Source organism: Leucopleurus acutus (genome assembly GCF_964270905.1).
Source record: "Leucopleurus acutus genome assembly, chromosome: 2".
NCBI classification, from domain to species: Eukaryota; Metazoa; Chordata; class Mammalia; order Artiodactyla; family Delphinidae; genus Leucopleurus; species Leucopleurus acutus.
In genome coordinates, this window is record NC_139143.1 from 58,320,191 (window position 1) to 58,348,144 (window position 27,954).

The 27,954-nt window shown below is 41.8% G+C and overlaps 1 protein-coding gene across 1 annotated transcript in view; it reads right to left on the reverse strand.

Annotated features, from left to right (window-relative positions):
• Window positions 1-5,424: 5,424 nt before the first annotated feature.
• AXDND1 (axonemal dynein light chain domain containing 1) overlaps window positions 5,425-27,954 on the reverse strand; it is a 77,152-nt gene continuing 54,622 nt past the window's right edge. The window contains exons 20-25 of the mRNA XM_082857216.1: window positions 22,273-22,383; window positions 16,958-17,071; window positions 15,324-15,428; window positions 9,625-9,707; window positions 8,550-8,758; window positions 5,425-5,698 (exon numbers count right to left, since the gene is read on the reverse strand). Coding sequence (XP_082713342.1) covers window positions 5,628-5,698; window positions 8,550-8,758; window positions 9,625-9,707; window positions 15,324-15,428; window positions 16,958-17,071; window positions 22,273-22,383 — 693 coding nt within the window. The 3' untranslated portion in view covers window positions 5,425-5,627. The remainder of the gene's footprint in view (window positions 5,699-8,549; window positions 8,759-9,624; window positions 9,708-15,323; window positions 15,429-16,957; window positions 17,072-22,272; window positions 22,384-27,954) is intronic.

Below are 27,954 nucleotides of genomic sequence, written 5' to 3' on the forward strand. Positions count from 1 at the left end.
CCAGGGCATTTGGGGATTGACAGTGACTCTGGTCTAGACCTGCATTTATTGCGCAGGCATGTGACTTAAGGGCTGGTGTACTGCAGGTTGTTGGACTCCAAATCACCAGAAAGAGGTCATCCTTTTTTACAGGACTAGAACAAATAATCCTAAAATTTACATGGAACCACAAAAGACCCAGAATTGCCAAAGCAACCCCTGAGAAAAAAGAACAACGCTGGTGGCATAACCCTCCCAGACTTCAGACTATACTATCAAGCTCCAGTAATCAAAACAGTGTGGTACTGACACAAAAGTAGACACATAGATCAATGGAACAGGATAGAAAGCCCAGAAATAAACCCATGCACCTATGGTCAATTAACCTTCAACAAGAGAGGCAAGAATATACAATGGGGAAAAGACAGTCTCTTCAACAAGCGGTGTTGGGAAAGCTGGACAGCTACATGTAAATCAATGAAATTAGAATACTCCCTCACACCACATACAAAAATAAACTCAAAATGGTTTAAAGACCTAAACGTAAGACATGACACCATAAAACTCCTATAAGAGAATATAGGCAAAAAGTTATTTGACATAAATCATAGCAATATTTTCTTAGATCAGTCTCCCAAGGCAAAAGAAATAAAAGCAAAAATAAACAAATGGGACCTAATCGAATTTAAAAGCTTTTGCATAGCCAATGAAACCATCAACAAACTGAAGAGACAACCTATGGAATGGGAGAAAATATCTGCAAATGATGAGACCAACAAGGGGTTAATAACCAAAACATTGAAACAGCTCACACAACTCAAAAAAACAGAGAGGGTCATCCTAAGGGGGCTTAGCAGGCCTACCTTAGAACTTCAAGGGCAACCCCAGCTCACCAGCATATCAGGGTAATGCTGGAGCTCTGCAGTTTGGACTCCCCTATATCTGGGAGGCCTAGCAGGTCATTCTGCCAATGCCTCTGTGTTCCATATTCTTGGAGATCATGTCTGGATGATAAAGTATGTTCCTCCTCATTAGATTGCTCCTGGCTGCTACAATGTTCTTTGGCAGAGTCTATCAGGACTGTGCAGGTTCTGATGTCCTCTAGAATTTTGGCTTGTGTGTCAATGCCATTGCTGAGTATTTGAGCTGAGCAATAAGTAGAGAATGTAGAAGTCAAATTCCTTCAAAGAGGGTTCACCAACTGCGCTTCTAGCTTTTCCTAAACTTGGGGAGGAAAAGTAGCACTGTAACTGAGAGCTTGGACTCTGCTGTCAGATATACCAGATTTGATCCAGACTCTGTAACTTACTAGATGTTTAACCTTGGACATGCAACTTATCCTGACATAAATGGGGATAAAGGTAGAACCCACCTCACAGAGTTGTTGTGACTAAATGCGATAATACATGTGAAGTGCTTAGCACAGTGCTTACATGAGATAAATGCTCAATAAATCAGGACTATTACTATATTTCTGGTTTTAGCCCAGTAGCTCTAAATGACAGTAATTGGGCTCATCCAAATGGGAGCCTGGCCTCGTATACAGGTTGTTGTCCCCATGCTTCAAAGGTAGCCCCAATGGCTAGGAGCTCCTGTCCCCAGGGTTGTTGTTCTTGGACAGAACCAGCTTAAGAGTTTGTGTATGAGGTCTCCTGTATTAGAATCCTCCCCACAATATTTCAAGCATTTGTTTCAAAGGTGTAGAGCTCTTTAGCATGATAGTAAAGCAAAATCTAGACAGAAGAGAAGAGTTTCTTCTCTTGATGAGCAATAGTTCCGGCCAGAAATCAGATACACTCTTCTTTCTTACCTGGGTTTGACTATTTGGGTGGCCAGAGTGGAAAATGGGAATGGATTACCAGCTGTACCTTGTGAACTTCAGGATCTGCTGGACATCTGGGATGGAAATGTCTTGTCTGCCAAAGAGCAGTTTGCCTTGGTGAGACAGATGATGGGAACTGTTAATCTTATCTTCAGACTTTCAAAATTGTTTCTCACAGCTGGCCTAGAGATAGCCTGAAGTATGCCTCTGTCAGATCAGGGGCTCATGGAACCCAACCCCTGCGAGTACAAGAGGATGCCCTCCAAACAAAAGCCACTGCAATCCAGAAAGGCATGCAGGAGCCCTTTCATCAGCCATTCCAGAACAACAGGAACACTGCCCAGGCCAAATGACATTGCTGTGTACTGGGATTGTCTAGGGAGCGTCTGGAAGGCTGCCTTCACTGGTCTTGCTCTCAGATGCACCATCTAAGAAGTCCTGCTTTCTGAAAAGCTGTACGTGGCAGAGCCCATCTTTGAGGTCGGGGGGATTGGTGGACTTGCTCAACAGTCCTGAATAGGAGATTGTCTTGAGGCTGTGGCAGACCTGGCTGGAATGAACTCTCCATCCTCCTGAGGCAGAGGTAGAAGTCCTGATGAATTCTAGACACTGCTTCCCATCAATATGGCTACAGAGGACCTCAGCCTCAGGCACAGATAGCAAGCACTCCTGTTTTGGAGGTATGCAGGCCCTAGGCAACAGGGCTACAGCAGTTAGACTCCTAATTTTAGAGCAGCTCCTCTGCTTCCTGCGGGGAAATGTTTGCTGGTAGGTGGCACACTTATTTAAAATTCCAGAAGTGGGCAAATAGTGCTCTAGAGATTTGGGGCCTACAAGCAGAATTCTCAGCAGTCTTTGAAAGTGAAATGCAAAATGTAGGTTCCCCAGGCAATATCAGAGTCACTGATCTCCAGCTAGGAAAGGCCAAGAACAAGAGGAAAGCCCAGTCAATGTGTGCCAGAAAGCACCTGACAAGTGACCTGACCACAGTCAAGTCAGTAGGACCATAGCAGAGGACCAGAACTCTTGGGAGAGAATCACACAGTGCCCACATGCATGGAGTTGGTCTGGGTGTGTGATGAAGAACCAGGCCCGGTGGACTGGGGACTTGCTCCAAGTTCTAGGATTCCTAAGACACTACCACCTTGGCTTCCCAGGGACGTGGACCACATCACCACTGAGACTGGGGACTGGGACCCAGTGGAGTGTGATGAGGCACCTCCAGTCAGCACGGCTGTCTGGACATCTGAACACAGAGTGGCTGGTCTCCTTCAACACAAGCACAACAGCCTCACCTGGCAGCCCCACGGACAGAGAAGTGTAGCAAGAGCTCCTCTCTCCACTCTGCTCAGGAGACCACCTCAGGGTGACCTTGAGATGTGGCAGGACTCAAGGACTATCTAAAACTTCCCACACATCAGCTACTTGGGAAAGTGGAGGCTGCCCATGATAACTTTCAGGGAGCAGCAGTGCAGAGGCCTTCTCTGTAGCATACTTTTTTTTTTTTTAACCACCTAACATTCATGATGCCTTCCTACCAGCCTCCTGATTCTCTTTGGGCATTTCCTTCCCCCAGACTGTGTTCTGTCTTGGTGGAACAGCAGAGCAAGGTGTCCTTGCTTCCCTTTAAGGAAGCTAAAGAGATCCCTGAAGTCTTCTCACCATCCCTGGTACATCCATGGGGTGGTCTGTGACTACGAGGTAGCCTTTCTCCCTCATGGGACTTTAAGAATAATGTAAGGATGGAAGAGATGACTGGTGTTCATTTGGTGGTAGCAACTGGGTGAGATGGTGAAGCAGTTCTTGCTTCTGAAATCTAAAACTACCTCATCCTATCTGTTCCTAGCCTGATTCTTTAAGACTTTCCTTCAATCTCCTGAGCTCCCCAACGTGCTTTCAATAAATTATCCTTTCGCTTGTGGTAAGAATGGCTTTTTGTGGCTCACAACCAAACCACCCCAACTAGGTCTATGGTACCAAACCTCTCATTCTAATCGTAGTGGCACCAGGCATAACTCTGACCTTTAAGACAGCCTTCCACCCGATGGAGCGGACACATTCTGAGGGGCAAGACGCTCATGTTCAGGGATGGGGGCTGCTGGTTTGTATGGAAATGATGACTCATTCCTACAAAGTAGGAAATTAATTTTTTTAAAAGTAGGCTGAAATCCCACTAAAAAGCCCCAAATTTGCTAGAATCATTCAAGAATCTCTTCAGGAAAGTGAAAAGGGTAGGGCTGGCTCTGCCCCAGCAAGTGGTAACTGGAAGCACAAGCCAGTAGCCTGAGCTGTGGCTTTCAGCTGGGCCATGAGCCTAGTCAGCTGTCTGAAGAATTTCATGTTTTCTTTCCCCAGAATTAAGAAGTCATCCAGTAGGCTTAGACTGACCCCAAACATTTTTGAGACCCACCTCACAAACACTTTGATATGTGTGGGCAAAGGCAGGCCTGACCAGTGGTTGGGCTTCAACAGGGCTGAGGACTCTGGAGTCAGAGGGTTTCTGAGGTTCAAGGAGCAGGCAAAGGCCTACAGTTCCAGGAGATAAATCCAAAGGAACACCAAGTATGCGGAGCCAAAGCAGGTGCAGAAAGCTCGGAGGTGTTTGGAGCCAGGGGGAGATAAAGCAAATGCAAGTGAGCCAGGAGCAGTGAAGTAGGAGGGGCCCCTGCTGAGCGACTGCCCAGACGTCCATTTGTCATTTGCAACATATTTTTGCAGCTTAGTCCATCTCTAAGCCTAGATGCATCCAGGGTCACGAACAGAGCAGACAAATGAGGCAACAAAAGTTAAAAATGGAGATTCTGGGTGAATCTTCAGCAACACATAGCCCCTGTGAAGGAAGCCATCTGAGCAATGGCCTGGTGGCCCATCGCCATTGTCAAACAATCCAGACACAGGTCCAGCAAGCTGGGGCTCTGGCACCAATCAGCTCTGTGACCCTGGGGAGTCTTATACCCATTTGGGGCCTCTATTTCATTCTGAGAAATGGGGATAACAGTGTCTCCTCCACCTACTTTGCAGGGTTATTGTGAAGACCAGATAAATCTTAAGAATGCCTGAAATAAGAAATCTGAAAATGCTGCAGAAACCTAAGGGCATTATCAGGATCCTCTCTCTCTCTCTCTCTTTTTAGTTTATTTATTTTATCTATTTAGTTTTGGCTGCATTAGGTCTGCGTTGCTGCACATGGGCTTTCTCTAGTTGCGGCAGGTGGGGGCTACTCTCTTCATTGCGGAGCACGGGCTCTAAGCACGCGGGCTTCAGTAATTGTAGAACGTGGGCTCAGTAGTTGTGCCTCGCCGGCTCTAGAGCATAGGCTCAGTAGTTGTGGCGCACGGGCCCAGTTGCTCCGTGGCATGTGGGATCTTCCCGGACCAGACCTCGAACCCATGTCTCCGGCATTGGGCAGGCAGACTCCTAACCACTGCACCAACAGGGAAGCCCAGGATCCTCTCTTTAAATTGAAAAAATAATGCTTTTTATTTGCCACTCTTCTCTGCAGAGTTCAAAGTCCTCAAAAAGCATTATTTTCTTGACAGAAACTGACACTTTTCATAGACTTCTGCTGGGAAATCAATTGAAGAGGCTAGAAAACCTTTGCACAGCCTATTTTTAATCTTGGAAATAAGCTAATACACCGATTCCTTACAGCCATCACTGTGACTTTTAAAGAGAAGATGTCCGTGAGTTGTCTGTCAAGGCTTTTCTGGTAGCTGTTGCAAAGGGAGTCCCTTCAATCAAGCCACAATGTCCACTCAAAAGTGCAGAGATATCTGGGGTGGGTACAGTGACAGAAGCCATGGTGAAGCCTAGTGTCCTATGTTTGCTATTTGGATTTCATCCTGTAAGTGGTTTTAGTCCGAGTTCTGGATTTAGAACTCTCCTTGCGCTGTACCTCTGAAAAGACAAAAACAATTATTGTAGTAACAATATATTTACTGAGGACTTTTAACTTTATAAAGCATTTAAAAAATTCTGTTCTGCATGAGTAAGCCCCAAGCTACAAACTATTTGCCCAAAACTTGACTCTACATTGGTTATTGGGATTGAGAATGCATTTTCTCAAAGTTTCAGTGTAGTCAGTTAGTGGGTCCTGGAAAAGAGCAGTATGTGGTCAAGGAGAGAAGAGAAAGAAGAAGAATATTTCTTCCTTCCAGTACATACCCCAAGCTTGGTGGGAAAAAAAAAAAAATTCAAATAGAGCTAGTATCCAGAATCCTCCCAAATCCATCACTGTAGCCCTTTTGTATCTCCTGGTCCCTCCCTCCAGTGTCCCGTGCACAGACCCTACACAAGCCCCACCCTTGGGATGGGTGCAGGAGGACTTCTGCTGTCAAGCCTGCTCTCCCTGGCTGCTCCATGACACCAAGGTTCTCAACTGGAATCCTTCCAACTGGTGCTGCCACCTTCATCCCACATTTGGCAGTCACCTTGTTCATACCCTGTCTTGCCCCCATTCCTAAATCATAAGCCTCACTTTGATCAGAGACTAAGCCATATTCATCCGTGTAAACTCCCCTCTCGATTCGTTTCTTCATTAATAACTCAGAACACAGTGATTTACTAATTGTTAAAGATGACATAAAACAAAAATAAATGTCTTCCTACTCTATCCAAATCTCTTTACTCAGCATTCACAAGGCTCCTACCTTTGCCATATGATTTTCCATTCCTTCACTGCACAACTATCAGGAGAGAAGTGATCTCCCCGCACTAACTCATATAAATATGACCCAGTATATGCCATATGCATGTCAGATTGCTCCAGGGGTGTCTGCATTTTTTAAAGGAGCTGCCTGCTAATTCTAAGAAATGTCTAACTTGTGGGTTTTTTGGAGAAATGTTCAGGTCACCGCATGGCATGGGGACTGCCTTGCTTAGCAGCCAGTTTCCCTAAGCTTTGCAAGGCTTCTCATCCTCTACTTTTGAGCCCCTGGCAATGACTTTGATGAGGGTGTGGAGGAGGGGAAGAGTGGCAGTAACCTAACCTTGTGTAGGTTATTGTTTGCAGGTTGGGGCCTAACTGTATATCGTTATCCTCTAGCTAAAATTATTAAAACCTTTAAATTCTGGATTTAAACTAATCCCCAAGACTTTTATGGAAATGGACAAAACTAAAGTCACTCATTCCATGTTCAGGTAACCGCTCTAGTTTAACACATAGACCTTTTGTGTGGTTTGCATACAGTATTTAGTTTTCTGTAAACTGGAAAAAGTCTAGTTTCCAGATTATCAGGATAATATTACACCACAATAGGAGAAGATACAATTTTTTTTTTTTAATTCATGAAAACTCCCTCACATATATTCAGACGTAAAGCTAAAGGATTTTCACACCTGTAATGATTAACATTTTACCAGTTCAGAGTTAACAGAAGGGGAGAAAATGGGCTCACACTCCTGCTCCAACACTGATATGATATATCATAGCTGGGCCAGAGACTGTGAGGGGTTGGCTAACTTACTGCTTTTGCTGGGGGGGCATAGGTAGAGACAGGGGTGACAAAGAAAACAGAAAGTAGATATCTGCCCAGTACTACCCCTGGCACCAGGACTTGTCCTAGGAACTGACGCAGGTTGAAGATGAAAGCAAAAATAAAAAAATAGCCTCCAATATTGGGGATATTAAGAACTGCTTGAGGGCAGATTATAGATTAATTACAGGTAAGAAAATGAAGAGTTAAATTCCTTTTCCTATAGAATAAAGAAGATTATTTTCATCATAGACAATCCACTAAGTACTAAAAACTAAAGACAAAATTCCCCACAAACCTCTATCAACCAGAGACAATATATACCAATGTTTGGGCATATTTTGTTCTGGTTTTTTTCTAGCTTTAAAATATTGTATCATATCCTGTTTCCTGCATTTGATATTTTAACATAAGAATTTCTCATGTCATTACAAATTCCTTGTAAATACCATTTTAATGGTTGTATAATATTCAGGTATTTTAACGTAGCATAATTTATTTAATCTTTCTTCCATGATTGGAAAGGTAGGTTGTTTTCATTTTTTCTTCTTAGATACAATGATACACTGAACATCTTTGTGCATTAATTTTTGTTTCTGTATTTAGGATTATTTCCTTAGACTAGATTCTCAAGAGTGAAATTATTAAGTCAAAGTATATGTGTATTTTTAAGGCATATCCATACATACACTCAAATTATTTTCTGAAAGAGCTATATCTGTCTGTCCACCCACAAGTATTATTTGTAAAACTAATTACTTTGCCCCCTCTGGCCAGCATTGTATTCTTTGCTTTTAAAAAGCTTTGCCAGGGCTTCCCTGGCGGCGCAGTGGTTGAGAGTCCACCTGCCGATGCAGGGAACGCGGGTTCATGCCCCGGTCCGGGAAGATCCCACATGCCGCAGAGCGGCTGGGCCCGTGAGCCATGGCCGCTGAGCCTGCGCGTCCGGAGCCTGTGCTCTGCAACGGGAGAGGCCACAACAGCGAGAGGCCCGCATAACGCAAGAAAAAAAAAAAATCTTTGCCAGTTTTATAAGTAAAAATTGTATCTCATGTTAGTTTATTAGTTACCATTGTTAGTCATTTGGTTTTCCTTTTTGTGACTTGTCTGAACAAGATAATTATATAATTATATGTGTGCGCATTCCTAGGAGAAGTACGAACTAGTAGATCATCACTAAAGATATTGATACTCTTCTAAAGTATTTATGACTCAATCAAATTTTTGCTCATAAATACAACCTAAATGAAGCAAAATGAGAAAGCAATCCTCACCTTTCTTTGGAGATTTTGAGGCTCTTTCTACTGGCCTGATTTCTTCTTCTTCATTTTCTTCTTCTTCTTCAGATTCCTTCTCTTTATACTTCATCAGTATTTCCTCTAGTTCTTTCTCCAGTTCTTTATTTCTTATAAGGGTATAATGAAGTTTTTCATTCACATCATCAAACTTCTCCTCTGCTTGTCTGGCTCTGCTTTCAACCTCTCTGATGTGGACAAAATCCAGAGAAACATAATAAAATGGAAAGGTTTGGAAAAGTGCCTTTCATATCTAGAAACTCATTATCCAAAAAAGGCAGTGGGATTAGAAGAATATATCTGAACAGTACAAATAAGGGAAGCAGCAGCATCAATGTTTAGCCAAGAATTGGGGGCCTAGGGGCTACTCTGGATGGTAATGTCAGAGTGCAGACATGGTGTGATTTAAGAATACAATATATTTATCATTGCTTAGTGAAATCTGACTTTTGGGTATTTGGAATTCTCCATCAATAGCCAAGGAACCCCTTTTCAGTGGTTAATCTTGGCTTCTCTTTATTGATGTGATCCAACAAACAAATAAAATAGTGTCCCTTCTTTTCCAGCACCTTTAAAACCAGATATTACAATCAAGAAAACCAGTTTGAAGTGTGTTTCTTAATTACTAGGGCACAAGTTATATGTCTATATTCTCTTCTCATAGCTTTCTTAGCTATTTAACTCTGTTGTCATTCCTACAATTTGGGTTATGTAACCTTCTTTCCTGCACACAATAGCTTCTCCCAGTTTCATATATTTCTCTAGTTCATCTCTTAGAAACATACTGAGTTGGATCCCTCCTAACACTCTACTCCCACCCCAGATATACACATACACACTTGACTTCCTCCATCTTCACTGTGGCTGAGGACAGATGTCCCTCCTGGAGCAGTGTAGTTCACTGCCTCTAGCAGAAGATTTGAAGATACCCATCCCACTTGTAAGGAAAAAGGAAGCAGGAGAACCAAAGGTAAGCCAAGAAGCGTGCATTTCTCAGCTAGACCTCCTGGTCAGCAATCTTTGTCTTCTTACCATTGTGGTGTCTCATACTTACATTAACTTCTCCTGCATGCGTTCAATTACAGCCATTGTTTCAAGATACCTTGGGGCCAATGTACCTTCATTAGCTGATTCTCTCTGACAAAGAAAGTAGTACTATGAATGAACTGAGGGTCCCAAAGATAAATAGCCTCTTTCTTCAGTATGTTCTGGACCAAGCCTTCTTTTTCTACTATTCATGTTTATATAGCAGATGATTAAGCACACTCTTTTTTTTTTTTTTTTTTTTGCGGTATGTGGGCCTCTCACTGTTGTGGCCTCTCCCGTTGTGGAGCACAGGCTCCAGACGTGCAGGCCCAGCGGCCATGGCTCACGGGCCCAGCCGCTCCGTGGCATGTGGGATCTTCCCAGACCGGGGCACAAACCCGTGTCCCCTGCATCGGCAGGTGGACTCCCAACCACTGCGCCACCAGGGAAGCCCTAAGCACACTCTTAATACCAAAGAAGAATAGGGATTTCCTGTGGCCAAATACCATACCAGCTTGCAAATTATTCACACTCTGGTGGACATAAATTTGATTAGAGTTGTAAAGAAGAAGCAGGGAGAACAATATCAACAGAAAGAAGCAGGGAAAGAAGAAAAGGTTTAAAAAATAAAGAGAAGGGTAAACATGTTTCTTTAAGTTAAAGATCAAGGAAATTAACTATATTTATCTTATTAATAATTTACTTCATTAAGCACATAACAAATTGCAAATTGCAAAATTCAATAAGATCTTTCAGTTCCTTAGGGAACTTCATAAATATCAAGGCAGAGAAAATATGAAAAAAATAAAACAAAACCTCTTTTACTTAATTTGACTCTATATTCCAGAAAACAAAATAAGAGGAAGACAAAAGAGAAAATTTAGAAGACAAAAACTATAAGCATATTTTAAAATGAATATTATGAGATATTTTCCTAGAACTGTGTACTTTTAAAAATCTCATTTATTCATGTTTCCCAAACAGAGGCAAGTAAAAGTTAAACCCCACCTTACAGATGGAAAGGGAGATCTAAGAGGATAGGCAGCCTGCCATAATCACAGAATGATCTAGCTGATTAAAGCAAAACCCTCATCTAGGCCTCTCCATCCTCAATCACACATTCTGTTGCACTATGCTCGCTGTTTCTAAAAGCGAACCAGCGAAAAGAAACTGTATCAAACATTTTCACTTTTACTCTAGCTCTTTTACTCTCTTCTTATTTTCCCAGTCACATATTTTCCTCTTTCTGTTTTGCTTCCCCTTTGGGCAGTTTGTTTGGGAAGTAAATGCTGTCATTGTTCAGCCTGGACCAGCAACCTGTGATGTGGCTGTGCCTATACAGCACATACTACTAATTTATTTGTTCTTTGAATCCAAAAGAAAGGCTTTCAGAGCAGAGGCATCTGGAAATGCAGTTCCACACATGATTTATATAGCTGCATGAAACAGTTTTAACTGTAGGTGGAAACCAAAGTAAACCAGGACTGTACTCTGCTAACTGTATACATTTGAGCCTTCCGACACTCTACTAATTCAACAGATAGATATTTAGTTACAGTGTGCGAGGAAAACATCCCTCTGTTTTGACACCAGCAAGTACAGATTAATGTTCTGTGGTCCATTTCAAACCCTCCAGCAGGAAATTCCCATGGTCCAAAATGCTGGACGTTGGGTTTCTAGAATTATGGCCTCCTCTATGTACGCCAGGTGACAACCTTCCCTGCATCACCCATGTACCGACACAGATGCCTCAAGGCTTATCACAGATACTGCCTTGGGCCCTCTTCTCATATTTTGAAGCTTCCTCTGGCTTTTATGCTCTTTTACCTGCTGTATAATAGAGACAAACGTGGGCCGCACGGCTCTTGGAAGCAATCGCATTAGACCTTTCTTGTTCGTGCCAACCTGCTGTAGCTTGGAGCTAGTCTCTCTCTCTGACTCTAATTATGCCTTTGGCCTTTTTGGCTTGGTCTTCCTGAGGTTTGACTCTATTAATGGACTTTAGATTGGACTAATAGCTCTGGCTTGAGCCTATCGCAGGGAGGATCTGGCTCTAGACCCAGTTGCTTGGAATCCAACACTCAGTACTGAACTCCTAGCCAGCCACAGTGGCCCTGTCACCTTTGGACATATTTTCTGGAACCACCAATTCCAAGGACTCTTCCCTGTTGTTGTTATAAGATGGGTAAGTTAGTTACTGCTCTTAATACCTATGCCTGGGGTACATGGTATTGTGGGAGGAAAACACAGGCTTCTAAGGGCCTCCTTCAGCTTGGTGAAAAAATACTGCTGATCCCCCAAGTCTGGCCCCTACTCTCCCTTCCAAAGGAGTTCATAGGTGATCCAGCAAAATCTCCCATTTTCCTCATACTTACAACTCTTTACAGACAGCCAGGACCTATGGTTTGAAGACAGGCGTAAAAGAGATGGTTTCTAACATCTTGCTTGTTAAAGTAGCTGAGCTGTAGGCAACCCAACTCATGCAGCCAGGCGGCAGTGCTTAGGGCCCACCGTAGCTCTGAGCACTTTGGGTAGCCTCAGGGAGAGCCTGCTGAATTTAGTCATCCCATACCTCCACCATTCGGTTGCAGTGTTAGAGCTCAGCTGCTTCTCCTCCAGGGACAACTTTGGAATGAGTCCAGTTCAGAGAGGGCCACAAGGGGTGCCCTGCAACAGGATCTCAGACCTGATTAAACTGGGCTGCACCTGAAGGCAGAGTGGCCTTTCCCCAGGATGAGCAGAGGCAGAGTCAATGCTGCTTACTGGGGTCACTTGATTCACCAGTGAATCAGGCAAGTGTCAAATTGGGTATTGCCTGAAACAGGCACAGCAGGCCAAGCTTTGTACATGGTTCCTGCTTTAAGTATGGTCTTCAGGAATTCCCACAAAGTCCTAATTTCCAGCGAATTGAGGGGAGTTTGGAATAATTGATAGTTCACCCCTTCTCCTCCTAGTTATGGTGGACACTAGGGCATCAGGTAACGATATGAATGAGGCCCTGGTTTAGCAGGCCAAGCAATTAGCCTGTCCAAGGTGGTGGTGACTTACCACCATTACTCCTGTTATTACTCATATCTCAACCCCCAGAAAATCCTGAGCTGGAGTCATTTGAAGGAGAAGATACGAGGAGCAACTGGAATTCTCCATGCTCAGGTCCCTAGCCTCCCAGTGGTCTGGAGCTGCTTCTCACTAGAAACCCAGGACCCAGCTATCTCTTGGCGCTCTCCTGCGCTATAACTCAGCTCCCAGAGACAAGACAAGTTATACCTGCAAACCACAAGGTTTCTGCTTCCCTATCCCTTCCTTCCTTTTCTCTTTCCTTCCCCAGTGTCAATCAAACATACTGCCTCTTGGGAGTTGTTTTCAGACCAGAAAGAGAGAGTGCCACTGCCCAGTAGGACTGGTGCCTTGGATCTGTATCCTTGCTAAATGGTTGCTTATGTTCTTAGGGCCAGAGGCTAAGTGTCTGTCAAAAAATAAATAAATTTTTTTTTTTTAAATAAAGGAAAAACAAACAAGCAAACAAAAGCAAAAGAAAATTTTACAGTGAAACTTTAAACTGCCCTCAGGGAGCCCCAATGTCTTTGTGAATGGAAGAAGCACAGAGCCAAGGCCCTTCCTGCCCCATGAAGCCTGCAGTACAGTCCAAATCAAGATAGCACTTCCCCCAGCTCCGCTTCCTGCCCCGAATCTATGACCTCACAAGCCAGGTCAAGGACTCTCCATTCTCTGGGTACCAACATCTCCAAAGATCAACCTTGTCTTCACTTGCCTAGCACAATGAGGGCCCCTCTGTTTGAGTACCTCGTGATCCCTTTCTACCTGTCCAGTGGTCCGGCCACCATCCCATAGGATGAATGTGATTCTTCTTTACCTCCAGAAACTTGCAAGTACATCTGGATGGCATCTTAGTCTACTCCCCAGGCCTTATGGTCAATGAGAACCTGGACAGTTTGGTCTTCAGTGATCTATAGTAGAACATTAGCAACTTTTCAAAGCCTAGAGATAGACTTTCTGGGCCCCATCGTCCTCAGGTGAGCTAGCCACATAGCACCACACTGTTCCAGATGGAATTCTGGCATCCTGGAGCAGAAGTCCCACACCACCAAAGACAAGCACCACACCCTCCGTTTTGCCCCAGGCTACAGGTTCCTATTTTCCTGTCAGCTTCCTGACTCACTCTGGACCTGACCCTGATGCCTTGCCAGGATAGCATAGCAGGGTTTTCACCTCAGGGGAGCAAATCTGGGGCAGCAGGGCTTTGGGTGGGACTCCTGGGGGGTTCTCAAATAGTAAAGTGCTACCCTTTACCTGCCTTTTTTAAATATGTCTCATGACATTGCATTTGCATTGCTTACCCTTACCTCTTTGCCTCAGAGTCTTAACGACTGACATATTAACATATCATTTTAGAAACTTGTTGAAAAGGCATTATTTTGGGAGAATATGATCGTAGCCTCCCCCCACCCCCATGTACCACTCTAACTCCAGTGTTGGCAGCTCCTGCCTGACTCTCCACATGGTATCTCCCAGTTCTTCCTCCCAGAGTTGGAGTCTATTTCCTACAACCTCCCTGGACATACATCCCTGCAATCTGCCTCTACTTTGGACCATGCTGCCACTTTAGTGATCTAGCTGCCATCCACCAGGACCCTCACCACAGCTCCTTACCCCTACATGCACCAGTGCCTATTCAGATGCGTCAGACTCCTAGCAATGAAATGGTTCTTAACTTTGGGGTTGAGAAATTTGATGATGTCTATGGATTTCTGGCACATACCCCTCTTCCCCAAGAAAATGCACAGTATGAAAACACATACAAAATGGTGCATACCATTTCAGGGGATTAGTGGGATGAAGCCCACCCAGAGGCTCCTAAAGTCATGGCATCCTGTACAGAGAGATACCAATCTAGAGCTGACTTAAGTGTGAATGGTCTTAGAACATTTGTGAAGGAATTTTAAATCTGCTTTCCTACTGAGTTTCCATAGCTACTGTCTAAAGGTTTCCAATTTCCCAATAATTCTTGTGGTATCTTCTCATCACAGTTATCAATAGAGCCTGCTGAATGAATATATTTAAAACTTGGTCAAATACTGACCAAGACATTGTTAAGGAAAGGGATGAAATGCTGACTTGAAAGTGAGGTTTAGGACTTCCCTGGTGGCACAGTGGTTAAGAAGCCACCTGCCAATGCAGGGGACACGGGTTCAAGCCCTGGTCCGAGAAGATCCCACATGCCACGGAGCAACTAAGCCCGAGCGTCACAGCTACTGAGCCTGTGCTCTAGGGCCCACGAGCCACAACTACTGAAGCCCGAGCACCTAGAACCTGTGCTCTGCAACAAGAGAAGCCACCGCAATGAGAAGCCCACACACCGCAAGGAAGAGTTGGCTCTGCTCACCGCAACTAGAGAAAGTCTGCGAGCAGCAACGAAGACCCAACACAGCAAAAAATAAAATAAATAATTAATTAATTTAAAAAATAAAATAAAATAAAATGAGGTTTAAAGAAGAGAATGAAAAGTTTTTATAAAGCTAAGGTGAACAAATGAGTTTTTCCAAGGATGATGCTGGGAGAAAAAAATATCTGGAAAATATATTATTCAGGAGTTCCCTTGGAAAAGCTAAAAGTTATGTTAGATCCATATCATTTTTACAAATGTTAAATTTCCTAGTTATTTTTTTCTCTAGTTTTGAATTTCCTAGTTGAGTTTCAGCTACATACCCAAGAAGACAATACATCTGTTCCAAACAGAGGTTGGGAATGGACATTTCCGTCTACTCCAATGACTCGAATGAGTTTTTCCTTCTCTGTAGATGTTGAAGGTTTCTAGGGCACAGAAATACCACAGACGTGTTAGTGAGCTGGTGTGTGACACAGTGGCCTGGCAAGTTGCCTGGCACCATGTCTGAAGCTTTCGTTTTCCATTTGCTTTAATCATTCAACAAGCATTTTTGAAGACTTACAGGAAACACTGTGGGAGAAATTAGTGGGGATGGGGAAATGGGGACAAGGAGAGATAACAGAAAAACAAAAAGGATTTCTTCCGGACCTCAGGAACTCACAGAACAGTGGGAGAGATAAGCAATAAAATAATTATGGTCTACATGATTACTTTTAGCATAGAGGTGTATTCCGAGAGCTATGTGCACCCAGAAAAGGGCCCTGCATTGTCTAGACACTCAGGGATTTTTTTACAGAGAAAATGATATTTGAATAGGAGTTTGTAAAATAGAGAGAAAAGGGCCTGAACTAAGGCCACAGAAGAAGGGAAGGAGGGGATTTGAAAGGTATGACAGATTTAGTGGCCAAAAAATAATGTTTTCCATTTATTTTGCCTTTTATATGCCAAGCACTGTACCAGAAGTAAAACAGAAGATGCTGGTGAAAAGAGGCTTCGGTGTTATATAATATTTTTGTTCTGTTGTACTGCATGTAGAGTGAGTAGAGGATCTATGTCACAGCCTGGGGTCATGCCAACATTTAAACTACTCACAGAAGAAACACCCCAGGGAAGTAAGTTAAGACAAAATGGAGAGTGATCATGAGTTCTGAAAGCTAAAGACAATAGTAGTCCACCCAGGAATTAGCAAGGGCTCTTATGCCAGACTGAACTAGGTTTGAATGCTGGTTCTGCAATTTATAGCTATATGATTTTCAGTAAGTCAGTCAACCTTTCTGAGCTTCAGTTTTCTTATCTGTAAAATGGGGGCAATAATATTTACCTTGAGGTTGTGTTGTATAGATAAGAGTTAACATGTGCAAAGCATATAGGTCATGGTAGGCACACCATTATCAGTAGTTACCATTGTATTTTCATTACTATTATTATTACAGATGCCCCAAGAAGGGTTGTTTTTACTACTAATGCCACAGCAGGGGTGGAGACAGGATAAGGAGAAGAGAGGTGTGGATGGCCTGGGGGGAGTGAGAAAAGGCAGCTCAGAATGGGAGCTGAAGAAGTGGAGACAAGGAGTTTAAACAACTATTTGAAAAATATGGCAATGAAGGGATAAAGAAACAGCATCAGGGTGAGAGGTAGACTGTGTAGTTAACAGTACTATAAGTGAATGAGGCTAGTGAGAAATGGCTGAATTTAGAAAGGAAGAGGAACACCCTATCCTTGGAAAATAAAGAGATAAGTGTGTCTGCAGGTATGATTAAACCTATATGAGGAAAGGAAAGAAGTTGAAGAGTTCACTCCAGATGCGCTATTTCTATTTTCAATGGTATATATATATATATATATATATATATATATATGTATATATATATATATATATATATATATATATATATATATATATATATTCATTCTTTAAAAATATAAAGGAAAAGGAAAAAAATACTAATCTTACCTCTTCTGCTTTCTCTTCTTCCTTTTCCTCCTCAAGTTTCTTATCCTCCATATTTTCTTCATCCTTTTTAAGAAGCTTGCCTGTTTCAGGCGTAGTTACTTCTTTTACAGTATCCTGTGAGACAAAACAATATTATATTATAGCTTAGTGGATATAAATATTTTAGCAGAATACTAGCAATGTTTCCATTCAAAAGTATTTAATGAGCATTAATTTTGCAACTGGGCACTGTGCTAGTGATAAGGATACAAAGGTTAATAATAATCCGTGCCCTTAAGCAGCTTACAATTCAGTGGACAAGAAAATGCTATGGCTACATATAGTCACAGAGTAGGAGCACTTAATCTAGATCTGGTATTGGGCAGGGGTGAAAGAGAGGGTTAATCAGGAAGGTTTCCTGGAGGACATAATGTCTGAGTTTCTTCTTGAAGGATGAGTGAGGAGAAAAAAGATGGCACAAGGGAGTTCCAGGCAGAGAATGTTATTTGTACATGATTGGCTCTGAGAACAAAAGCAGTTCAAGAGGACAGAAACTTAGAGGCAGATGGGCAGGGGCACAATCACAGAGGAAGGGCTAGAATATTATGCCAGGGAGATTGGATTTTATCCTGAAGGCAGTGAGATACCTATAAATCGATTGACCTGTTTTGCATTTTAAAACAATCACTCTAGCAACAGGCGAGTAGATTTAAAGAGGAGGAAGGAAGGGAAGGTGGGGTGATTGATTGAATGGATATGGAATGGTTAGGGAAAGGAAGCATCTTGAATGTCACCTGGTATATACACTATATACCACTACATAGGCCACTGCATAGATGATAATGCCATTCACAGAGATAGTGAACAAAGTTAGATAAGCAAGTTTGGGAACATAGATGAATTCAGATTAGGCTGTGTGAGTTTGAGGCACCACTAGGATGGCCAAGTGGAAATAAGTAAGTAGCTGAATTTGTGGATCTGAAGTTTAGATTGGAGGGATTTTGGCTAAAGGTAAAGATTTAACAGTTATCTACATTTAAAGTTAAAGCCAAGAAAAGAAGGCTTTATAAAGGCTTTATCTACAGTTAAAGCCAAGAAAAGAAATTATATCGCCAAAGAAGAACTTGTGAAATGACTAGAGGATGAGGCCTTAGGACAGGAACCTAGTCACATAAAGGGTCAGGGAAGAAAGAGGAGCCTGCAAAGGAGGGTAAAAGTTGCCTCAGAAATGTGAGAGGGCCACCAAGAAAGCCAAAAGAGAAGAGAGAAGGAGTAAACAGTGTTGAATATCTCAATGGAGTCTGCACAAATATTGACTGAAGACCATCCTACAGAAGTTTATTGCAGCAGTGTTTATAAAACAAAGATAGATATAAGCTCAATGCCCAAGATAGGAAAATGCACTTAAAAATTATGGTATAAACCATACAACAAGTTATTTTATAGCAATTTTAAATTATGCTGTAGAAATTATATACATGGTATAGAAAAATATCCACAATATATTAGGATATTTTTCCAAAGTGAAAATACCTTGTTTTCATAACACACTACGGATGTAAAATATTTGAAAGCTACAGAGAAATTAATAATCTGAACCCTCACAGGTAACAACTTCTATCACTTTGCTGAACATTCTTCTACTCTGCTTTATATACATATAAACATGTTCATACAAATGAAATAATAATATACGTTATGTTCCCTAATCTACTTTTCTCAATAACATATCATGGGTGATTCTTATTTCACTACATAATCATCTATTTTATCTGTACAGAATCCTATTATTTGAATGTACCATAATTTATGAAACCAATTCCCTATTGATCAATATTTATATTGTTTCTGGTATTTTGCAATTATAAATAATGTTGTAATTAATATTCTTATACAGATATATGTTAGAATTATCAGATAGACTACATAGTTATACTTACACTTTTAAAGAAATAAGAGATCGAAACTGTGAAAGATTACAAAAATAATCAGACTTGAAAAAGAACCAAACAGAACTTCAACAATTAAATTTAAAACTCAACAGAAAGCTTTAATAGCAGATTAAACTCAGCTGAAGAGCAAATTAGTAAATTGGAAAGTAAGTCAGAAGAAATCATCCAGGATGCAATGCAGAGAGACAAGGAGATAGAAAATATGAAAGAAGGTTAAAAGACATGGGGGACAGATTCCAATATATATCCATTCAAAGTTCCAGAAAGAAAGGAGAGAGCAAATATAGTAGAGACAATAACTGAAGAGATGATGACTGAAAATTTTCTAAATCTAATGAAAGATACCCAGCCAAAGAGTTAGAAAACCAAGAGAATCCCAAGCAAACTTTGAAAAGAAAATCTTCACCCACATGTATCAGAGTGAAACTACAAAATGCCAAAGACAAAAAGAATATCTTAAAAGTAGCCAGAGGGAAGAGATGGATTAACTTCAAAAGAACTGACAGGGCTTCCCTGGTGGCGAAGTGGTTGAGAGTCCTCCTGCCGATGCAGGGGACACGGGTTCGTGCCCCGGTCCGGGAAGATCCCACATGCCACGGAGCGGCTGGGTCCGTGAGCCATGGTCGCTGAGCCTGTGCTCCGAGGCCACAACAGTGAGAGGCCTGCGTACCACAAAAAAAAAAAAGAACTGACAGCTGGATTTTCAGTTGTCAATTTGGTAACAATACAATCCAGAAAACAGTGGAAATAGTATCATAATACGTGCTGAGAGAAAAATCATCCTAGAATTGTATACCCAGAAAAAAAAAATTTAAGAATGAGGGTGAAATAAAGATATTTTCAGACAAACAAAAATTGAGTTTACCTCCAACAGATGCTCACTCATGAAAACTCTAAAGGTTAAGGCAGAATGAAAGAGGAGAAGAATTATTCAATGCAATCAGACAAGAAAAAGCAATTAAAGACATAATAATTGAAAGAAAGAGGTAAAACTATCTCTATTTATAGGTGATTTGATTGAATATCTGGAGAACCTGAAAGAATCTATTGAAAAACTACTGAAACAATAAAATAATTTAGTAGAGTCACCATACATAAAATTAAAATACAGGAATCAGTAATACATACACAGTTACCAATTAGAAGATATAATGGAAAAGAAGATCTTATTTAAAATACCAAAAAATAAAATAAAATACTCAGGCCTACCTTACAAGCAACGTGCAAAATGAGCAAACTATAAAACAGTACTAAAAGGCATAAAAGTAGACATCCTATATCTCATATTCTTCATAGAACAGCTCAACAGCATAAACATGTCTGTTCTAAGTTAATATATAAATTTAATATCATCCCAGTTTTTAAGAATCATATATTTTCTAGAGGTAGATTATATAGAAGAATAAGTAAGAGAGAATAGCCATAAAACACCTGAAAAAGATCAGTGAGGAAGGGCTGGCCCTACCAGATCTAAAAATGTATCATAAAGCCTCAATAATTAAAAGATTGTGGTGATGATTTGTGAATAGACAGATTAAATATAAAATAATAGAAAACCCAGAAATAGACTTAGGTTGAATATAGCTCTTTTCAAATATTAGAAATACTGTAACAGAATAGATGGAAATACTATAATGTGGGAGACAAATCAGCCCTTTCATATCAACCCAGAAGACTGAACTAGGACCAGTAGGTAGAAAAAAAGCTACAGGGAAACAGGTATCATTTAGTTCAATAAAAGAATAATGTTCTAATAGTCACTGTTCACCAAAAACGAAGGGACTAACTCTGAAAGTAGATCTCCATCACTTCAGATACTCAAACATAGGCATAATGATCAAGCATAGGTGTTATACTAAGACTGACGCATCAGATGGTTGGTTGAATTCAACCACCTTTAAAATCCTTTTTGTTCTTAAGTCTCTGTGATTCCGTATAGGTTTTGAATTTTTTCCTAGATCTGATGTGCAGCCAAGATCATGTCTATGGTACTTCACTAAGTTTCTAAAACTGTACTGTAATTAAGATGTATAATGTTGTTGAGATGATTCAGTGGTTAATTCAAAATAATTCTGGCCAAGACGTGGGCAGCAAAGAAAAATGAGAATTTGTTAAAGGTGTATAATTTAGAAAGGTGGTGTTTCTTCAGTGTTTGAATGTAAAATAAGGGAGTTCCCTGGTGGTCTAGTGGTTTGGATACGGAGCTTTCACTGCTATGGCCCGGGTTCAATCCCTGGTCGGGGAACTCTCACAAGCCATGCAGTGCGGCCAAAATTCAAAAAAAAAAATTTTTTTAATAAATCAATTAAATAAAGGTAAAATAAAAGTGCTGCAAGTGTGTAGATAGAACCTTCCTTCTTAGACCCAGGAGCATTGACATATATGCCATCAGATCATACCTGTATAGTTTATGTCTCTGATAGCAACGGGAGCTTCTTCAGACTTTGCTGGAGGTGAACTTCCTCAAAGAGACTGAAGTAAAAATAAAGATTTGTGACTGCCATTAAGTACATGATATTCATTGACTTGGGATCCTCAGTAAACAGGTAGTTAAAACTACAGGATTAACATAGTAATATGGAGAGTGTAGAATAAGAAGGGAAAACAAGCCAAGGACAGAATATCAACATTTAAGAGGCAGGCAGAGGTCAAAGACTAAAAGAAGGAGTGTGAAAAGGAATAAAGAAGTAGGAGAAAGACGGAATTTTGGTCTTGCAAGGAGAGATTACCAAAACAGTGAATGGTTAACAGGATCAAATGCTACAGAGAAGTCACGTTAAATATGGGATTGGAGATACTTAGATCTGGCAATAAGGTCATTAGGGACCTTATAGTAGTTTTAGAGTTTTAAGAAAAGTGATTGTGATAGGAAGGAGGGAAAGTAGTAGTAAAGAAGAAGACAATATCAAGGGGCATATTTTTTCAGATGGGAGAGAGACCATGTTTATAGAGAGGAAGGCATTGAAGATACAAAAGAAAGAAGACAATGTGCATGGGATTAAGTACTCAAAGGAAGAAATAACCTTGGATGGGAAGACTGAGACTTCAGTGTGAAGGGAGGAGGGAGGGTGCGTGCAGAAGCAGAGAAGTCTGAGGCTATGACTCAGGAAGTGGCAGGTAACTCCCCTCTGAAAGCCATCCTTTCCTCAATAAAGTAGGAGGCAAAGTCACCCTCCAAGAAAGTGAGGAGAGACGTTTGGGTGATGATTCTCTTCTTTAGAAGGGAAAAGAGTTGCCAATGCTCTTGGTCACAACCAAAATTCTCTTCTCATAGAGCAAATGAATGAGGATTCAAAACATTGACTGGAAAAAGTCGCAGTACCCTTATCTATTGAAATACAGAAAGAGCATGAATAATGACCAGTGCTAACACATGGCAAATACCTCTTCTCCAAGTAGGTGCCATTTTTCTTCACGTGTCAGTAACTTTATTTTCCTGCCTTTGAGACCAGAAAGGAGGTGAGAGCATGTGGTGATCCACTCATAACATTCTCTCTGAAAAGAGATAAAAGATAATCACTAAGCAGAAAAAATCAGATTACACCAACTCATTTATTCACTCACTCCTACTGAGGAACTGCTAAGAACAATTCCTCTAAATATAACTCCATTCAATTAACTTTGTATCAGTTCAGTTCAAAGATTTGTGCAGAAGTGATTTTCTATTAATATAGACCTAAATCATATCATCTCTTATTGACAGCGTTTGGGATCTGGGTTGAAATGGGACAAGTAGTGAAGTGCTATAAAACTAGATGCAGAAAGATTGTTGGATTTACTAAGGCCTAATGGTTTGCCTCAATAAATGTTATGCAACTGACCAGGGTCAACTATAATTGTATAACAACAGCAAACACTTACATGGCACTTAATTATATGCCAGACTCTGTTCTAAGTATTGTGCATTATCAACTCATTTGATCCTCATTATGAGACTATTACTATCCTCATTTTTTTTTTTTTTTTGCGGTACACGGGCCTCTCACTGTTGTGGCCTCTCCCGTTGCGGAGCACAGGCTCCAGACGCGCAGGCTCAGTGGCCACGGCTCACGGGCCCAGCCGCTCCGCGGCACGTGCTCCAGACCGGGGCACAAACCCGTGTCCCCTGCATTGGCAGGCGGACTCTCAAACACTGCGCCACCAGGGAAGCCCTCCTCATTTTTTAAGATGAGGAAACTGAGGAATAGAGCAATTAAATATCTCGCTCAAGGTCATATATATTACATTTATGCACTGTGCTTCAATTCTAATCCAGGTGGCCAGGGCTCTTAACCACAACAAAAATATTATTTCCCTTGCCCCAATAAAGTGAATGAGTAAAGAGTTGAAGCGCTTTTTTGGAAAAGGTGCTCACCCCTTATCTATTGAGATACAGGATTTCACCATAGCAGGTCTCATCCGGGCAAAGAGAATAGAAAAACTACATTTACTTTACCAAGATCTTCTAACAGCTAAGATCTGGTTTCAATGTTTAAAAGATGCATTATTCCTTATTAGTGAGAAAAAGCAGAGGGAACTAGGAAACATTATTTCCTCTGGGGAAGGTGATCTGTTCACTCACACCATCAAAAAAACTGTACCATGTGATGAAATAATCACCCACTTTAGGTCCTTGAAATAACCCATAAAAAGCAGTAATACGTCTCACATTTTTCGCATGATTAGACGTATTTATTTATTTATTTATTTTATTGATTTATTTTTGGCTGTGTTTGGGTCTTTGTTGCTGCGCGTCGGCTTTCTCTAGTTGCGGAGAGCGGAGGCTACTCATTGCGGTGCGCGGGCCTCTCATTGCAGCAGCCTCCCTTGTTGCGGAGCACGGGCTCTAGGCACACGGGCTTCAGTAGTTGTGGAACGCGGGCTCAGAATTTGTGGCTCGTGGGCTCCAGAGCGCAGGCTCAGCAGCCATGGCTCACGGGCCTAGTTGCTCCGCGGCATGCGGATCCTCCCAGGCCAGGGTCCAAACCCGTGTCCCCTGCATTGGCAGGCGGACTCCCAACCACTGCGCCACCAGGGAAACCCTAAACTTATTTTTAATTGTGGAATTATTGTGAAATGTCAGAGCCAAAAAATTTTAAAAATCAAATCCAAACCCTTGTGTTATGGATAAGGAATGGAAGCCTCTATAGGTAAAATAAGTTTACCACAGCTCTGTTAATATCACTGATAAGTTTAAATTCTGCATTCAAAGGGTTAGGTTGATGTCTTACTGCATATCAGAAAAGAGGGTCAAACAAGGGAGATGAAAGTGTTAGGTTCTAGTCCTAAGTTCAACTAATTGGTTGTGACTTCTTGAGTAAACTCTTAATAGTCTTCATCTATTAAAAACAAATGAGGTTGTTGGTTTACTCTAGATGACCCCTATGCACTGGGTAGCTGGTAAAAACATTCACTGGCAGTGGGGGGGATTCCCTAATTTGTAGCATTTGTTGATTTCCGTAGTATATACTTCCACTATGGCAATTTCAATGGTATTCATTAATTCAGTATGTTATCACTGAATGTGGAATTGGGAAGAGGTCTGCACGGTCAGCTCTTGTGAGCCAGCATGAGCCTGCATCATACCACTGCTCCTAAAGATCCTTCCAACTACAAAATCTGATGCATATTTTAACTTTATCGTGTGTAGAACAAAAGCATTTGTTAATTTTGCAAATAGTAATTATATTTTAAAAATCTTAGTTCTTCAGGGCTTCCCTGGTGGTGCAGTGGTTGAAAGTCCACCTGCCGATGCAGGGGACATGGGTTCGTGCCCTGGTCCGGGAGGATCCCACATGCCGCGGAGCGGCTGGGCCCATGAGCCATGGCCGCTGAGCCTGCGCGTCCGGAGCCTGTGCTCCGCAATGGGAGAGACCACAACAGTGAGAGGCCCACGTACCGAAAAAAAAAAAAAAAAAATCTTAGTTCTTCAGAGTTAACTCACCATCCATGAGAAATAATTAAACTATTCTCAGCTGTATTTGCATTTTATGAAGCAGATCCTAGTCATTTTCTTATAAACTTATGAGACATTGAAAATACTACCATAGGACTTCTGATGGGGAAAGTATCAGTGGGAGTCTTTTGATAAAAGTTTCATGGTAATCTATAGAGTCAAGCAAATTTTCCATAGAGGTAAGCAAGCTTTCCTTCAAAACCTTCAACGTCACCTTTGACCAGCTATAGACGAGGATAGCTTGGTTGCCAATCAATACACGTGGATCTCCTTCCATCAATACTCTAATTCTGATAATGTCTGATTCAGGGCTGTGTTAATAAATGCTTCCTGTGTGAAGTAAAAAGACTAAAATTCATGTCTGGGGTGAAGGAGGATTTAGGAAGGGATGGTCCTAAATGTTAAGCCTATTATAGTGGATCAAAAACAGGAGAACAAAAGGTTACAGGGGTAGTCTTTTATAAGTGATGAGACTATGGTGGTAATGTAGTTATAAAGAATCCATCAGGAGTTCTCTGGTGGTCCTGCAGGTAAGACTCCAAGCTCCCAATGCAGGGGGCCTGGGTCCGATCCCTGGTTGAGGAACTAGATCCTGCATGCATGCCGCAACTAAGAGTTCACATGCCACAACTAAGAAGTCTGCATGCTGCAACTGAGAAAAGATCCCACATGCTGCAACTAACGATACCACATGTCCCAACTAAGACCCGGTGCAGCCAAGATAGATAGATAAATAAATAAATAAACAAACAAACAAACAAATTTTTTACAACTGTCTAAAAATGGTCCACATCAAAAAAAAAAAAAAAAAGAATCCAATCATATCCAGGTCCCCCCAAAAGGGCAGGAAAGCTGAGATCCCTGAGTTTACCTGTTGGAACACTGCAAGAGGCAACTCCCCAGCACCACTCTTCAAAGTCATACTCCTGCTGGAGGGCCAAATCCTGAAACTGGCAGTAGTATCTTGGGCAACATAAAGGCGGTTACTGTAGCCCAAGGTGGATGGCAGGGTCTTGATAGATTACACAGGGCAGAGATGAGAAAGAATGGCATGGAAAGAGTCAATTGCAGCCAGAAGTCAGTTTGGATGGCACCAGATAGAAGTCTTCTCATTTCCATCACGGTAGGTATTTCTCTGGCATTGAGAAGGATTTTTCCTTCCCACATGTTCTCAGCACTATCAAGTGCTGGTCAATGTGTGTCTTTTACCAGTCTTGGCCTGCTGAAGCTATCTCAAAAATCCTTCCAGGTAGTCTGCTGTTTGCTCAGATTATGACCAAACTTCAGGGCATCAGTGACTCTAAATCTAGACACCTGGCACATTATAGATGATCAACCTAAAGCACTTGGAAAAAGACATCTATCCAGCTTATTGGGGACTAAGCTTCTTCTAGGTTTTCAGCAGCTGCTTTGGCTGTAGCAGACCCAGTGTACTCTCACTGGATGCCAGGACTCTTTGACATAGTCCTTCTAAACCTCAAATGAAAACAAGCAATCCTCATTCCCAAGTGAAGCAGCTGGTATGCACTGAGATCAACTTCTTTCAGAAATAGGCACAGGGGTAAGGATCCCAAGAACTGAGTCCTCTTGGAAAATGATCGCCAGCATTTAACTGTAGCACAGCTGTGTGAGGTCAGATTGAATCTGCCGGAATCAGGTGGGAAGCAAATAGGGTCATTATTTACTGGACTGCCTTGATGGTCTTAGTGAACTAGATAATCCCCAAGACTTCATGAAGAAGTAATTTATCTAGGTGGTTATTATGGAAGAGTGGAGTTAAGAACCATCAGTAAGAGTAATCAAGCTCCAAAGGATGCTTACTTAAGAGGCCTTCCACTCCAGAGCCCAGTCCAACATCATGCAACTCTCATTTATCAGAAAGGAGCCCAAGAAATATTAGGTTGTAGGAAACCATCACTAATGTCATTCAAATATCAGTCCAGTATGTTCACAAGATGTTCTTCAGGTGCTGGAATGTAGCTGGGGTGTGCCACAAGCCACACAGCATGTGGGATACAGATCAGGCCATACAAGTCCCAGAGTCTGATGTCGTAAGGATTCACATACCACACAGGTTGCTCAGGAGACCAGGGGAAGACAGTAGTAGTCAGGATGGGGATGACTTTGAAATGAAGATAGCCCTAATGAAAGGGAAGCTAACCATTAATATTTTTTTTAAATAGAGAGTACTGAGGCACTCCCAGGGCAGGTGTGTGGCCTGTTGAGCCATAAAATAGTTTGATGTACCCTTGAAAGGCCTCAGCCTCAGGCTTAAAGAGAGGACATACGCATTTGGTAGGAAAAAAGGCCTGAGAATGGGACCAATTAGAGTGTTGCTTCTGGTGCGAGAGCAGATCCTCGGCCTCCTCTGATAACACTTCCCCAGTTTATTGATCTGAAATTGCTAGCAAAGGGTTAGTAAATGGGAAAGAGCTTAATAGAAGACCTAATTAGCCTGGTGGAAAGTGTAGGTTTCTCAGAGATGGTCAGGTCATGGACCTCCGGTCAGGGCCTGGGGTGGAGCAGGCAATGAATGGCCCACTGCACAAAGCTGTCACAAAATCTCCTAATACGGATGGCTTTTTTTTTTTTTTTTTGGCCATGCCCGCAGCTTACAGGATCTTAGTTTCCTGACCAGGGATCGAAACTGGGACCCCAGTGGTAAGAACACTGGGTCCTAACCACTGGACTGCCAGGGAATTCCCTGGATGGCTTTATATAAGTCCCCAAGATCCCCTTAGGAAGGGTCCCTCAAAATAATGTCCCCCCATGTTGCTATAGCTTTAACTTTAATGGGGAGATACACCTCAAAGCACCCTGAATCCTCATTCTAAAACTGCTCTTATCTGAAAACATGGTCTCACCACATAGAGATCTATCCCCATTTAAGTAAATGAGGACTAAGGTGTATTATGGAATGGGCCAGTGAGTCCCCATTACCATCTATGGCAGATCCAGTCTACCAAAACCAGGATATCCACTACATCTGGGGTGGGTAGCAGCAGGCCTGAGAAGATGAGAGCCCATTTCCAGATGCACAGTAAGGGTTACAAGCTCCAACAGACTGTTCAGTTCAGAGGCACTTTAGTCTGTTGTAAACAATACCTCTGAGGTCTTCCCAGAAACAAAAC